Source organism: Apis mellifera, linkage group LG4 (genome assembly GCF_003254395.2).
Source record: "Apis mellifera strain DH4 linkage group LG4, Amel_HAv3.1, whole genome shotgun sequence".
In the NCBI taxonomy this organism is placed as follows: Eukaryota; Metazoa; Arthropoda; class Insecta; order Hymenoptera; family Apidae; genus Apis; species Apis mellifera.
This window is the reverse complement of record NC_037641.1, coordinates 8,721,545-8,735,552: the sequence shown is the minus strand read 5'-3', so window position 1 is coordinate 8,735,552 and position 14,008 is coordinate 8,721,545. Positions and strand designations below refer to the sequence as shown.

At 35.6% G+C, this 14,008-nt stretch overlaps 1 protein-coding gene and 1 long non-coding RNA gene across 3 annotated transcripts in view; one reads left to right on the top strand and one right to left on the bottom strand.

Annotated features, from left to right (window-relative positions):
* LOC100578248 (uncharacterized serine-rich protein C215.13) overlaps positions 1-4,664 on the top strand; it is a 46,444-nt gene extending 41,780 nt beyond the window's left edge. For both annotated transcript variants that reach the window (XM_016911973.2, XM_003250097.4), the window contains one exon: positions 634-4,664. In XM_016911973.2, the coding sequence (XP_016767462.1) occupies positions 634-2,523 (1,890 nt within the window). In that variant the 3' untranslated portion in view covers positions 2,524-4,664. The remainder of the gene's footprint in view (positions 1-633) is intronic.
* A 6,335-nt stretch (positions 4,665-10,999) lies between these two features.
* LOC102656931 lies at positions 11,000-13,997 on the bottom strand. The gene is made up of 3 exons (XR_003304553.1): positions 13,599-13,997; positions 13,444-13,526; positions 11,000-12,223 (listed from the first exon to the last, which is right to left on the bottom strand). It is a non-coding gene; the product is annotated as an uncharacterized LOC102656931 (long non-coding RNA).
* Positions 13,998-14,008: the final 11 nt, after the last annotated feature.

Sequence of the window (14,008 nt, the reverse complement as noted above, 5' to 3'; positions counted from 1 at the left end):
AGTATTTTAAGCATTTTAACGTCGATATATTTATTTTGCAAAAATAAACTTGCCTTAATATTAAAGTTAAATAATTAATGATAGTATCCAGAAAATTGTAGTTTAATTGTAAGAATAAAATGAAAGAAGAATTTTGAAGAATGCGAAGTGAGAAATTAAGCTAATGTTATTGTATAACACGGTTAAGGAATATTTGGAAAATGGAAATGAAATTCTTTTTAAGGAAAAGATATAAGAAACATTGCAACAAAGAATGCAATTTGGACACTCAAAACATGAATATCGAATAAATACATGAATAAATATATAAATATATTATATATGCTTAGTAGTTAATGATTCAATGGCGCTAGTATCACGTCACAAATCCTATTCTTAATTTTAAACATTCTGACAGTGATCGTAATTTAATATTTGAAAAAAAAAATTTAAAACAATGTTTTTCTTATCTTAAAAGCCATCTTCATAAAATAATCAAATTTTTCATCCATATAATCATCTCGTAGATATTAAATATCACTAATTGCACAATCAAAAATAATTCCGTCTGATCAAACAAGGATTAATTGTACTTACACTGCACTGAATTTTCTTCCCGGATTTCACTGAACGAGGAAACAAACAATTTTCCAGGTACTGCTGAAGGCGGCACTGGTGTGGGACGAAGTACACGGGGCTCCAGCGAAGAGGAACGACATACTCGCGGGCACGGAATTCCTGTCCGTTTTCATAAACGGCGCCATGGCGACACCACCGCAGCGGCGCAGAGGTTTCAGACGCGGAGGACAGCCGGCCACGTCGGGAGACAGCGCGACAGCGGAATCTCATCAGCACGAGGCGTCGATTTACCGAATATCGCGCAATCCCGGGAACAGACAGGTGGTCCCAAGAGCGAGGAACACAAGCGGCCGTGAGGAGGTGGTTCGATTCTATCCCATAAGTCACAAAACGTTGGAGAACAGGCAGCAGAATCTGGCGTCGTTGATCGACGAGTTGACCACCACCGGCGACATATCCTCGACGAGGCTTGCTCCCCAGAGTTCGATCAGCGCGACGACGACAGCCACGTCGACAGCCACCGCGCGAGAGAGATCGAGGACGAACGCGACGACGGCGAGCGTCAACTCGACCAACAAAGGAGTCGTAGGTCGACAAAAGGTTATAGGCGTCAGCGTGACGTCCACCGTCGAGGCGACGCCGTACAAGGTCAGGGTGGAACATTACGACAATACGGACTCGACGGTCGTCTCGCGGCCTCCGAGCTCCATCTCAATCTCGTCGAAAGACGTTTCGAAGGAGACGAGGAATGGCACGACGAGGGCTTCCACGACCACGAGGACCACGACCGCGAGAACAACGTCGACCACGATCAGCGCGACAACCACGACCACTGTCCTTTCCACCAGGACGACCACGACTACCACGACCACGATCACGCCATCGTCCTCCAGCTTCGTCACGGAGGATCTTAGCAACATCGTATCCGAGTCGAACAGGAGCGAGTTTTCCGTGGACGAGGGTTCGCCGAGCACCAGTTGGCGATCAGCCAATCATCAGAGCTCGATCACGCCTGGCCCGCTCGTCAAACACACCCCGTCGTTCGGCCAGCATCGAAAGACGAACGGCACCACTGGAAGAAGCGCTTCCTCCGGGGACACGATCACCCTGCCAACGGAGGACAACTACGAATTACCCGAGGAGAGCGAGGAGCCTAAAGAGGCGAGCGAGGAGCCCGTAGAGGTGCAATCGGAACGGTACCAGGCGGTGCAGGGGCGGAAGGCAGGCAGACACTTCGACGCTTCCCACTACAATCGACCGAGCAACAAGATGTACGGCCAATCGTCGAAGGGCTACAACAAGTCACCGCGGCCGTACAGCGAGCCGGCCAAGTCCTACAGCGAGCCGGCCAAAGTGTACAGCGAGCCTGAGAAGGTGTACGGGGAGCCGGCCAAGGTGTACAGCGAGCCGGCCAAGGTTTACAGCGAGCCGGCCAAAGTGTACGGTGAGCCTGCCAAGGTGTACAGCGAGCCTGCCAAGATCTACAGCGAGCCTGAAAAGGTGTATTCCGAACCGTCGAAAGTCTACTCGGAGCCTGCCAAGGTATACTCTGAACCCGCCAAGGTGTACTCTCAACCGGCCAAGGTGTACAGCGAGCCTAGCAAGCTCTACGATTCCGAGGGCCACCCGTTGAACCGGCAGGGGGAACCCGACGAGCAGAATTACGAGGTGGACGAGTCGGTGAGCGTGAGCAGCAATGGGAACGTGCACGGGCCCCAGATGATGCTCACCGAGCCCTCGAACGCCTCCGAGGTGGAGGATGGCCACAAAGTGGGCTACGTGGTCGAGGGTAGGAATTACAGGAAGTACAGAGTCGAGGAGAGGACTCCGGATGGCTTCATCGTTGGGGAATACGGGGTCGTGAGCCACGACGATGGCTCGTTGAGGGGTGTCAGGTACACCGCGGATGGTACCATCAACCCTCGGTTAATTTACGACGCGCTGATGAAATTTCTGGCCCTGTGAAAGGTGAAGAGGTGTGAAACAGATGTGGACGGAAGTGTAGAACGAGGAGAGGTACGGAGTCGACGACGTGTCGCGTGGCTTTTGTCGAAATCGACAAGACGACGAGACGGAGCGATTAATCGTGATTTTAATTGGATCAGGAGTGATTGTTCAAATTCTAAGGTGAAATTTCACGAGTATGTAACGTGTGTCTACGGTTTATTTGTGCATTCATCGTATTCGAAGGCAATATTGCGTAAGACCGAGAAATTCAATGTCATAGCTGAGCAAGGATAAAACGAACGATTAAACGAGCTTCACGAACAAGCGAACGAAAACTTGGACTCGTTAGGCGCGAACGGTTATCTTTGGTCGGTCGTCACTCCGTCGTTTCTGAGGTCTAAGGAAAAGGTCACAGCGATTCTCCGCTGACTTGGCTGATCGAGTCTTTCGTCAAAGAGGTTGAAATTATAAAGAAATACCAATTTAAACATTTATTATTCATCGCTTGTTTAAAATTAAAGTGTACAACGCGATAATGGACACTGATTATTATCTTTCTTTCGATATGTATAAATCGGTATATTTATTCTTATTTCAATTTCCCAACCTGTAATAGTATCCAAAATTTAAAGGGAAAAAAAACATAAATACTCCACGATGTGTACATCATCTATCTCGTAGAGTTAAACTTCACGTAAATATTGATATGTACAATATTTAAATACTTTACTTAAATTGAAGATTGGCATATCTATATTCTGCAAATATATTAATTAATATCTTCTCGTAAAAAACAACTTGTATATTTTAATTATTTGTTTAAAAACATTGAATCATGTGATACTTCGATACATATTATTCGAAAATCAATTTTATCAATGCCATTACGTTATAAAAATAATAATTCAATTCGCTGTCTCGTCCAAAGCGACGCGATTAAGTCGACGGTAAACGAAAACGACTGATTCTTTCGCTCTTGCCAACGCAACTGCCTCAACCGATTAATATTTAAGAATGGCTTTCCACCAGGAGATCTCGCCGGTGTCTGGCCATCTGGTGTCCACTCTTTTTTGACGGGAAGGAAAAGATGCTCGCTGGACGATTCGATCGGGCGAAATGCGTGGAAGGCTTTTTCGAAGCGAAACAATTCTCGTTGCGAAACAAAAGTACGCTTCCCTTTCGATGGCGAAAGCGATACCTAACCTAACTTTTGTGCGCTCGCCTCCTCGATGGCCTTTTGAGAAGCGGCAATTTCTTTTCGTCTTCGTTCGTCTAGCGATTCGAAAACTTCTCGATCGTGGCGCCACGTAGTTGCGTAAATTTTTGTGATCGCGTTAACCGCGCAAGCGTGTTTTCTTTCTCTCGAGATTTGTTAAAATTAAGAAGGTGGTGGTAGTGGTGATGGAGATACGACGCACGGTGTTCGATGATTCAGTCGATGATTGGATTGTTATTGGTAAAGATATTTTTTTCTTTTCCTTTTTTCTCTTAATTCCGAGATATTAACGCTAGAATTATGAAATTCCAAATCAATTCGAGCTTCAGATACTTTTTATTTAATTATTAAAAATGTATTTAGATATAACTTGATAATTCTAGCGTTAAAATATTTGAAAACAAAAATGTGGAGGAAATCCTTTGTCACGAACAAATTGTACAATTTGTTAAGTAAAAAATACGATCGGTATATGGAAAAGAATCGACTGAACGGTATATGTCGCGTGCTTTCGTCACTGCGACGCTTCTGTGATGAAAAAGCTGATCGAGAAGTCGCAGCTGCCCGGGCCTCCATTTTGGATTCACTCTTACCAAGTTAATTTAACACCTTTATCTCGATCGCCTGAAACTCGAAGGCTCCGCAGCTGCGGCCAAATTGCTGACTTGTCACGGCAGCGTCTCTCTGCGCACTTCTTTGTAGGATTTATGTATCTATTGTGCTAAGCTTTTTAAAGACGTTCCCGCGTCATGGAAGTATCTCACTCGTCGAGAGAGCCGTATAAACGATAACGTTATTTTATTATTAGGGTTTTAAATAGCTCATTCTTCCTCATTACCTCAATCTTTGAGATAGTTCCTTCTGCCATTTAAATAACGTGTAATTCACCTTAAATTATAAACACGATCTCGAACAGAATTGTTACTTCGAACGATCCGAATAAGACAGTATAATGTAAAATATTTTTCAAAAATTGTATTATATTATCTTGTATTATTTATCGATAGTTTAATATATATATTAAAATGATTTGATATGATATGAGAGATAGAGAAAAAATTCTTTACAGAGATTTCTTTCAAACGATTAAATAATAATAGCTTGCAATAGTTTTATATACTTTGAATTATTTGATACAGTTTTATTTCAAAAAGATGAATTTTAAAATTGTATTTTGGTCGTTTTTTTTATTAATTAAGGAGTTTTATAAAGAAAATTACAAACAAATATTCAGATCGTTCGAGGGAAAAATCCTTGTCTTGATCTTTCGTTTTCAGGCACGCTCGCTCGAAACTTTTCCGATCGATCACGGAAAAGCGAATCTCGAAGCGGACGTCTGTTCGCGTGGAATCGATGAAACTCGTTCGCTCGAATGTTGCTCATCCTCGTAGGTTTAAGTTGCGCGTTCATCGTCTCTATTTTATTATGTGTAAGAGATAAAGTATTCTGATATTAGTTACACGTGATACCATTATGATTTAAGAAAACTGTCTCTCTTTAACGTTAGGCGTTACAACGATAAGTCTAATGTTTATTATTGAAATATTATAGCGCTGTGCAACCATTGTCATTTCGTCGAATACAACTTTGTAATAAATTCCATTGTCATAATATTTCTTATTCTTCTTCTTCTTGTGATTCGATTTAATCCTTTTAGATAGAAACTGCGAGTTAATTAAATTATCAATAACATTTAATTTATAAATTTTTACAAATTATACATTCCTTTAATCTTACACGTTTATTTTTCTTTATTCCAAAAATAAAATTCCGAATAACAATATAAAATCATCTACTCAAACGTACTTAGAAAAAACATTCAGTTTTACATAAATCGTTAAAAGTGACGATAAATCAATTTTATCGTTTAAAATTATCCCATCTTTTAATTAATATCTTCTCTTTGAGAATCTCAAACTGTCTCAATAAATATAGGAAATACTTTGGGAAAAAGTTACGTCGTAAAACATAACCACGTCGAAGAATTTCCATAAATTCCCATTTATAAAACATCTATATTTTTTAACTTCACCTCACTCTCGTTAATTTTCCATCATTATCGACATACAAATGGACTTTTACAAACACGTAACGCGACATACCCAAACAAGAGAAGGAACAGGAAACCATATAATTTCCCACCATGAATATTCTGATTCTTCTACTAACGTTTAACTCTCGTCCATAAATTTTACGTTATAAAATTTGATTTACACGCAGATTCTGTATCAACATCACACCTTTTTCTTTTTTCTCCATCCGTTATCATAATTATTTTACAGAGAAAGAGAGAAAGAGAGAGAAAAGAAAGAGACCGAATTATCTGGCAAGGTTGCAGGAAGGACAACGATCGTTGGTTTAACTGGGTTAAAAAATGATTTATGGGATCATTATCGATACGAAAGCAAGTTGATAATGAATGGATCGAAAGGATATTGACCGATCTTGAATTTGAGAGGACAAAAGGGGAGGAACGCGAGAGACACGCAAAAACCTAATCACGCCGGTGATAATTCACGCTTATGAACTTTAATCTGTACCCGTGATCGTGTCACAGGGCTGCAATTTTGTCACGGAGAGAAAACGGAGAGAAAAATTAATTCGAGCGAGATATCGAAGTTGGGAGAAACGTGTTATTATGAGAACGAATAAATTCAACGTGTGACGTTTATTATTTCTTTGTAAAGTACGCTTTTTTTATACGATTTTCGTGTCCCTTTTCATTGAACAGTGACACTGATGCGATAAAAATACGTAAATAATCGTGTGTTATTACAAGCTCAATTAAATTATATACTTCATAATTTTGGATATTGTAATGATTTATCTCTTTTGTACTCTATTTGAGAAACGCAAATTTTATTGAAGCAATTTCAATTTTTTGATAGTTCAAGGTATAAAAGAATTATTAATAATTTTATTATTAAAAAGAAATATATCTACGTTTATCTTATCATTTATTTTATACATCCTGTTATAATTTTTTCTGTTAATTTCAAACACAGTTTCTCGATCAAACTTCAGTCATAGAATAGCCCAGAAATATGATGACACGTTTGAATCGATTCAATATATAATTGCAAGGTGAGAAAGGGGATGTAATAATTTTCATATCCAGCACAACTGCACGAGTGCCGGTAAAGGTCGATTATTCAAGAAGGAAGAAATTATATCAAGCAAACCAGAAGGCTCCATTTTATTAACAACTTGTTCCAAACTCCTTCCCTCCTGGCCTGGCATTAATTGTGTCTCGCGAATCGGCGATAAATCACATTGGAAATTCACTATTATCAATGTGGCTATCTCGTGACAGTTGAAATTGATACAAATTCAATAATTATGCTCGAGGATATGCCCGTGTCTCTATTCTTAATAAATCTCGTCTCTTACGTATTATTAGGGAGAAATAATCCTGAACAGGATAATCGATAAATCAATGATTGATAGGAATAAATTAGATTATTGGAACGTTTGATGAATCTTTTTCAACTTTTATTAAAGAGAATACTCCGAGAGAATCGCGTAATGTATCTAATTATGTACACGAATCGTTAATCAAGATGACATTAATAAGTGTGTACCTATCTGGAATGTATATCGTTTAATTATTGCAAGTTTAACGAGATAGGAATACCTTTGTAACTATTTTTTCAACGTGAAAAAACTTAAAGTGTAATCGAGAACTTGGTTGCCTTGACTTTTATCGTATTATTTGACTTTCAATTTTCGCGAATTATTTATTACTTTAATTACATTACATTTTTTTGAAAAATTTCTTCAATATCCAGCATATCACTATATATAATAATTTAAAGAAAATAATCATCAGTTAGTTTTCAGTCTCTATTATTTTTACTCTCAAATATTAATAAATATCGATAAAGAAAGAATTAAAATTTTCGAAAATAATCTCTTAAAAAAATCAATAGGTATCTCATTTTTCTTAAAATTTTTCCCGTTCCATATTCTTTCCACACTTAACCGCCTATGCTTCCTAAACCCTGACCATATTCGTCGAATACGTCGATCTCTTTCTTGCCCCTATTAATTTCACGACGGTCAGAACCGGTAGCCTCTGCACGATACGAATTTCACGCTTGTCTAGTTCCCTCTTAATCTTCTCCTACCTTTTTCATCTTCCTTTCTTTCTTCTTCTTCTTTTTTCTTTTCGAGCCTCCTCTTTCTCGAAAGACGATCTCGATTCCAGAGAGAGAGAGAGAGTTTCGTTAAATTTAACCGATAGAAACGAAACTCCTCGCTATTAAAATATTCATGCGGTTAGATCGATAACTTCTCCCCCCTCCCCTTCCACTGGTGTGGAACTCCGACCGGGTTGCTTCATTATCCTGGCGCCAGACAGGACACTACGGGGCCCCGTGTGTTTTAGCCATGGGGCCAGTGAACGTCCTTGGTGTCTTTCTGGGGTCTTTCCTCCTTGGGGTACGTCCGTTGCGCGTCGCTGTACGCTGACATTTCACCGATCCAGCGGGAAACTTGTCGTAGAAATGATGATTGTTTTTTTCTTTTTTTTTTTTTTTGGTTTTATTTGTGTAAAACGTAGTGACACGTAGGTGAACGTTGATAGTAATTTTATGTAGCATATTTAGAAAAGAAGGATTGATATAAAATGGATAGATATTTAGGTTGAATAAATTATTGTTTTATTGTTACATTGTTGAAATGTTAAACATTGTACTGGTATTTTCTTTTTTTTTTTTTACGCCTACTCAAATTCGATGGCAGTAGCGATGATATTTCTTGGATTCTTATCTGTTTAATGTAAAAATCGTTTTTTTTTCTTTTTCTTTATTTGCTGGATATTGAGCGGCTGAAAAAAAAAGAAAGAAAAGGAAATTATATGCGTCGAAGTCTATTGTCTGATTCTCAAATGAGAAGAACGTTATATTGCAGGATAAAATAATTGCTATGACGTGAGTGAGATATTTATTCAGTTAGTTTTTTTCTGGATAAAACATTTTATATTTAAAGAATTAAATATAAATCAGAAAAGAAATACACAATTAAAACTAAATTTCGATGTAAAATTATCTAGGAGAGAGAAATATTATAATTCTAATATTAAAAAAAATTAAAAGATTAAAATACATTGTAATTTTGAAAGAGAAATAATATTGCGTTCAATTGCGGCATGGATCACGCGCCGAGTGCAAGAAAGACAAGGAAAGTAAACGATAAGAAAAGGACAGAGATAGGTAAAAATGTTGAAATCAGCGCCATCTTCAGAGTGCCGCAAATGAAACACAAGAAGAAAGGACAGAAGATAGTAGAAAAGGATAGAGATTGGGTAAAAACTGACTCTTAGCGCCATCTCTTAGAAATCGTCTGAAACTTGTCCTATTCAAGTTTCTAAATATCTTCGAGAGATGGCGCCACTTGTCAATTCCTCACTTCTCAGTCATATATAAGACAAAGAAAAGTATAATAAGAAAGAGACAGAGATAGAATAAAAATATTGCATTCAACGCCATCTTCAGAGTGCCGCAAATGAAACACAAAAAGAAAGGATAGAAAATAGTAGAAAAAGGATAGAGATACAAAAGAATTTACAGGTGGCGCCATCTCTCGAAGATACTTAGAAACTAGATTAGAAGAAGTTTCAGACGATCTTCAAGAGATGGCGCTCAAAGTCAATTCTTACTCTATCTCTATCCTTTTTCTACTATTTTCTGTCCTTTCTTTTTGTGTTTCATTTGCGGCACTCTGAAGATGGCGTTGAATTCAATATTTTGTCCTATCTTTATCCTTTTCTTATTATAATTTTCTTTGTCTTATTTATATTATAAATTAATACAAGAATAAACAAATTGCGCCATCTCCCGAATATATTTAAAAACTTGAATAGAACAAGTTTCGGGCGATTTTCAAGAGATGGCGCCAAGGGTCAATTCTTACACTATCTCTATCCTTTTTCTATTATCTTCTGTCCTTTCTTTTTGTGTTTCATTTGCGGCACTCTGAAGATGGCGCTGAATTCAATATTTTTATTCTATCTCTATCTCTTTCTTATTATACTTTTCTTTGTCTTATATATTAATGAGAATTGAGGAATTAACAAATGGCGCCATCTCTCGAAGGTATTTAGAAACTTGAATAGGACAAGTTTCAGACGCTTTTCAAGAGATGGCGCTAAGAGTCAGTTTTTACACTATTTCTATCCTTTTCTATTATCTTCTGTCCTTTCTTCTTGTGTTTCATTTGCGGCACTCTGAAGATGGCGCTGAATTCAATATTTTTATTCTATCTCTGTCCTTTTCTTATCGCTTACTTTCCTTGTCTTACTTGTTCTACGAATTTAAATCGTTTAAAAAGAGATTTCCGATATTTATCGATTAGAAATCTTTATAAAATTTATTCGGTCCAATTTTTATACATTATAAAAATCTTATAAATATTATTTTATTATTATTTTACATATTTAAATGTAATATTTTATAATAAAAATATGTATTCTTGCTATTAACTTCTTACAGACTTTTTATATTATATTTACTGTTCCCCTATAAATATAAAGAAAAAATTCCAATAAATTTTATTTTATTTTTTTTTGAATATGAATAAAAAAAATATATTTAACTTTAATTTAACGTAAAACATGCTTTCTTTAATTCAAAATTCTGTTCTAAACACTCTCCAAATAAATTACACTCTTTTTTATAGATATTTTCAAACATAGTTCGCATTAAATAAATAAGAAATAAAGATACAGGAAACGAGATATCTTGTCAGAATCCTGCCTGTTTTATACATTCCATACATTCTACGTAACGGTAACAATCGCAACGCACGATCGATATCATTTCCTATGCTACAGTTAACGCTCATCTAACCAACCAACACTATCATATTTCTGCAATAATTTCTGATTTCTACAGTTATCATAATTAATGTTCCTTTGGTTACCGTTTCATTATCCTCCTTTCTTCCATTTCCATATTTTCATGCACTGGGTGAGTCATTCAGCTCTTACAATCGAACAAGATTATATTCCATCTGATCGACTCGCTTACGTAAATCTAGATCCTTATTAAAATATAAAAAAAAATATACCTAGTGTTAATATATAATATACAAAAATATATATAATGTATCGAATATATTATAAATAATCCAAATTTCTTTTCATACCCTATTATAATTATTATTTTAGATTAAAAATAATTATTAATCAACGATTTATTAATAAGTGAGAGAGATTATTAACGAAAAAAATGTACGAAAATTTATCGCGATCAACAGTAATTATAGATAAGAGTAATTTCGCTAATAATTTCTTTTTTTTTTTTTTCCATAAATTAAAAAGTAAAAAGACGATTTTATCTTACTTTGGCACGTAAAAATTAATTGCTTAATATCCGTCAGTAAAGCATCGAACGTTCTATTTTTGAGCTGTTCCGTTGAAACGCAGTTCTTCCTTACGATGTACTTTCTCCGCCAGTTTCCGCGGAACCTTTTTTTCTCCTCGTTCCTTTCGAATATTATCGAGGAACTTTCCTTGTTCCTTGGATTTGTACCACGTTCTTTTTTTTTTTTTTCGGAACATCGCGTTACAAGGCCTGCGTGGCTAATTAAGTCCGTTTGATCAGAATTATCTATCGACTCGATCGTTCGTTGCTGCATTGATTTTCCTGGTCAATCAAATTCTATCCGACTGTGAGAAAGTATCTTAAAAAGATTTTTATTTCACGTTTCATCTGCTGCTATCGAACTTGGATCGAATTTGAATAATTGATAAATTTTTTTTATTATTTTCCCCAGGATTAGAGAAGAAAAATTCTTTTTAAATCTTCGTGCAACGATTCATAGAGATTTATTAGCAGTAATGAAAATTAAGCAATTAAAGGATTCAAATAATTTATTTTATTTTCTTGATTCTGGATAATTTGTTACGAGTATTATAAAAACGTTTTATAATACACGTTTTATAATACACACGTTTTATTGTAGTTTTTTTACGTAATAGTATCCTCTCTTCTCTTTTCTCCTTACTTTTAAGGAAATAAGTTAAATTAAATTATTCAAGTAAATTTAAGCATTTAACATTTCGTTGTTGCATACCCTTTAATATATTAATTACAAGATTAAAAATTGACACAAAAACAGAATGTTACGTAGATACTATTCTTTCAACGTTTCCTTTGGGCAAAAACTTCCTGTTACTCTCGAGAAGTAACGAAGACTCTGACAATTTCGAAAATTACCGTGATTTTTCACACGGATCTGGATAAAAAAAAAAAAAAAATCGAGATTGCCCCTTTAGTATCCTAGGTTTACGAGGTTCTTAGACTTCGTTTAGAACGAATAATAGTCCTCTTGTACAACATCCATGTAATATCCTCTAATTTTGCCCGCGTAGCTGACATTTTTTTCACACGGATCGATTTAATATATTTTCGCCTCAGCAAAAATAAATTCCGTGAACCGTGTTTTCGCAATGGAACAGGTTTTTTTCGAAAATTCGAAGATGAAAAATTTGCTTCAACTCTGAAATTCATTTCAATAAATAATCGACGATCAATTAGAAAAAATATACGATTTTTTTTTTATGTTCCAACGTTGAATGAAAAGATTTTGAAATGTTGGAAATAAATGTGAGTTTGTAAAGAAATTGGTACCGTGAAAATGTTTAGAGATAAAAAATATCCTATTAATGAAAATACATGAAAAAGATGAATGTAATTTTGGTAAAATTTTTAATTCGTAAAAGAATGCAATGAAAATTATAATGAGCGATAAAAAGAATGCAAAGATCTCTAGAAACAATCTGAATTGATAGCGTTATGCGTGCTCGACGTGAATTACGCGTTGGTTCTTAAGAGATGAGGATATCGAGATAAGCCTCACAATTTGCATTTTTTAAAAATTGAAAAGTTCAGGATCACTGTAGACGCCATTTTTCTAGTTGTTCACTGTGCACCAATTTTTATTTTTATTTCTCTATTTCAAATATTTTTATGACCGTTATTACATTTCATTAATAAATGATTTGAGTCAATTATTGGAAATCATTTGCACGTTATAAACGTTAGTTATGCACGATTTGTAAAGGCATAAAGCAGTCGCTTACGACATGCATGAAGAAATTGCCTTTATCTTTTCTTTTTTTCTTGAGTCGGTATGAACATATTCTGATTTACAGAATGATTTTGAAATTCTTTGATTAGAATTTTTTTTTTTCCCCATCACTTTTAAACTCTTTTCAACGAAAAAGGACACGAATAGTTATATCACGCACTATCTAAATAATTTATATATTATCCGTTTTGAACGAAAATTTCTCTTTTTCCTAGTAAAATGTATTTTATTACGCATTGTATATAATTGAATAGAAGAGATAATATATATTGTTGTTACGTTATTTTCCATTTCTTCTTTGTTATGCTTTAATGGAAGACAAATAAAACATTTGATGCACGGAACCGGTTTCATTGACTTCAACAGTCAGCTCTTTGACTTGCGAACGATTGATTAAGTAACAAATCTTAATTTCGAGTTGGTTAAACTGCACCATGCGACAATCATTTTTTATAGCTATTACGTGACGTATTTATTTTTATAGTTAATTAATATTTATTTTTACGCATTACGATATTCTAAGAATTTTGGAAAGAAGAAATATATTTCTCGAAACAAAAAAAAAAATAAATAAAAAAAAGAAAAGAAAATGCTCGAAAGCAATAGATACATATAAAAGTAGTTTTCACCTTGTACAAAATTTCTTGTTCCGGTAAATTCTTGTATTAATAAAAATTCCATCTACAATTCCATCTTACGAATTAATTGACACCTACGCATAACGAAGAAATAATGAGAGATAGTTTAATTCGTTCGAAGTGAAATTAATGAAAGAAATACTTACATTTCTAATACGAAAGATATTTGTATCTATACAATTGTTTTTGTCATATTTTTTCATAAACAGATCATATCGACACAATCAACATTACTTTCAACGCCACCAAGATTTAATTATCTTATACTGCTCAACGTTAATTATTAACACTGTCACCGTTGTTCACACCTTATATCCCGAAAATGCTTTACATCAAATATTTTACACATTTTCACACCGTCGTTACTTAAAATTTCAGGAACATCGCCAACGCCCTTACTATCTTATTGTTTCCTCTCCAAGAAGATTGTAAATCTCGTGCACGGTGTCCACCACACCTTCCTAAATCAACCTTTGTGAACAAATAGTTGCGGCAACGACATTGCATTCTTGCAATCGGTCCCCCATAATATCCCGGGGGCCCCCTTCGGTGGCTC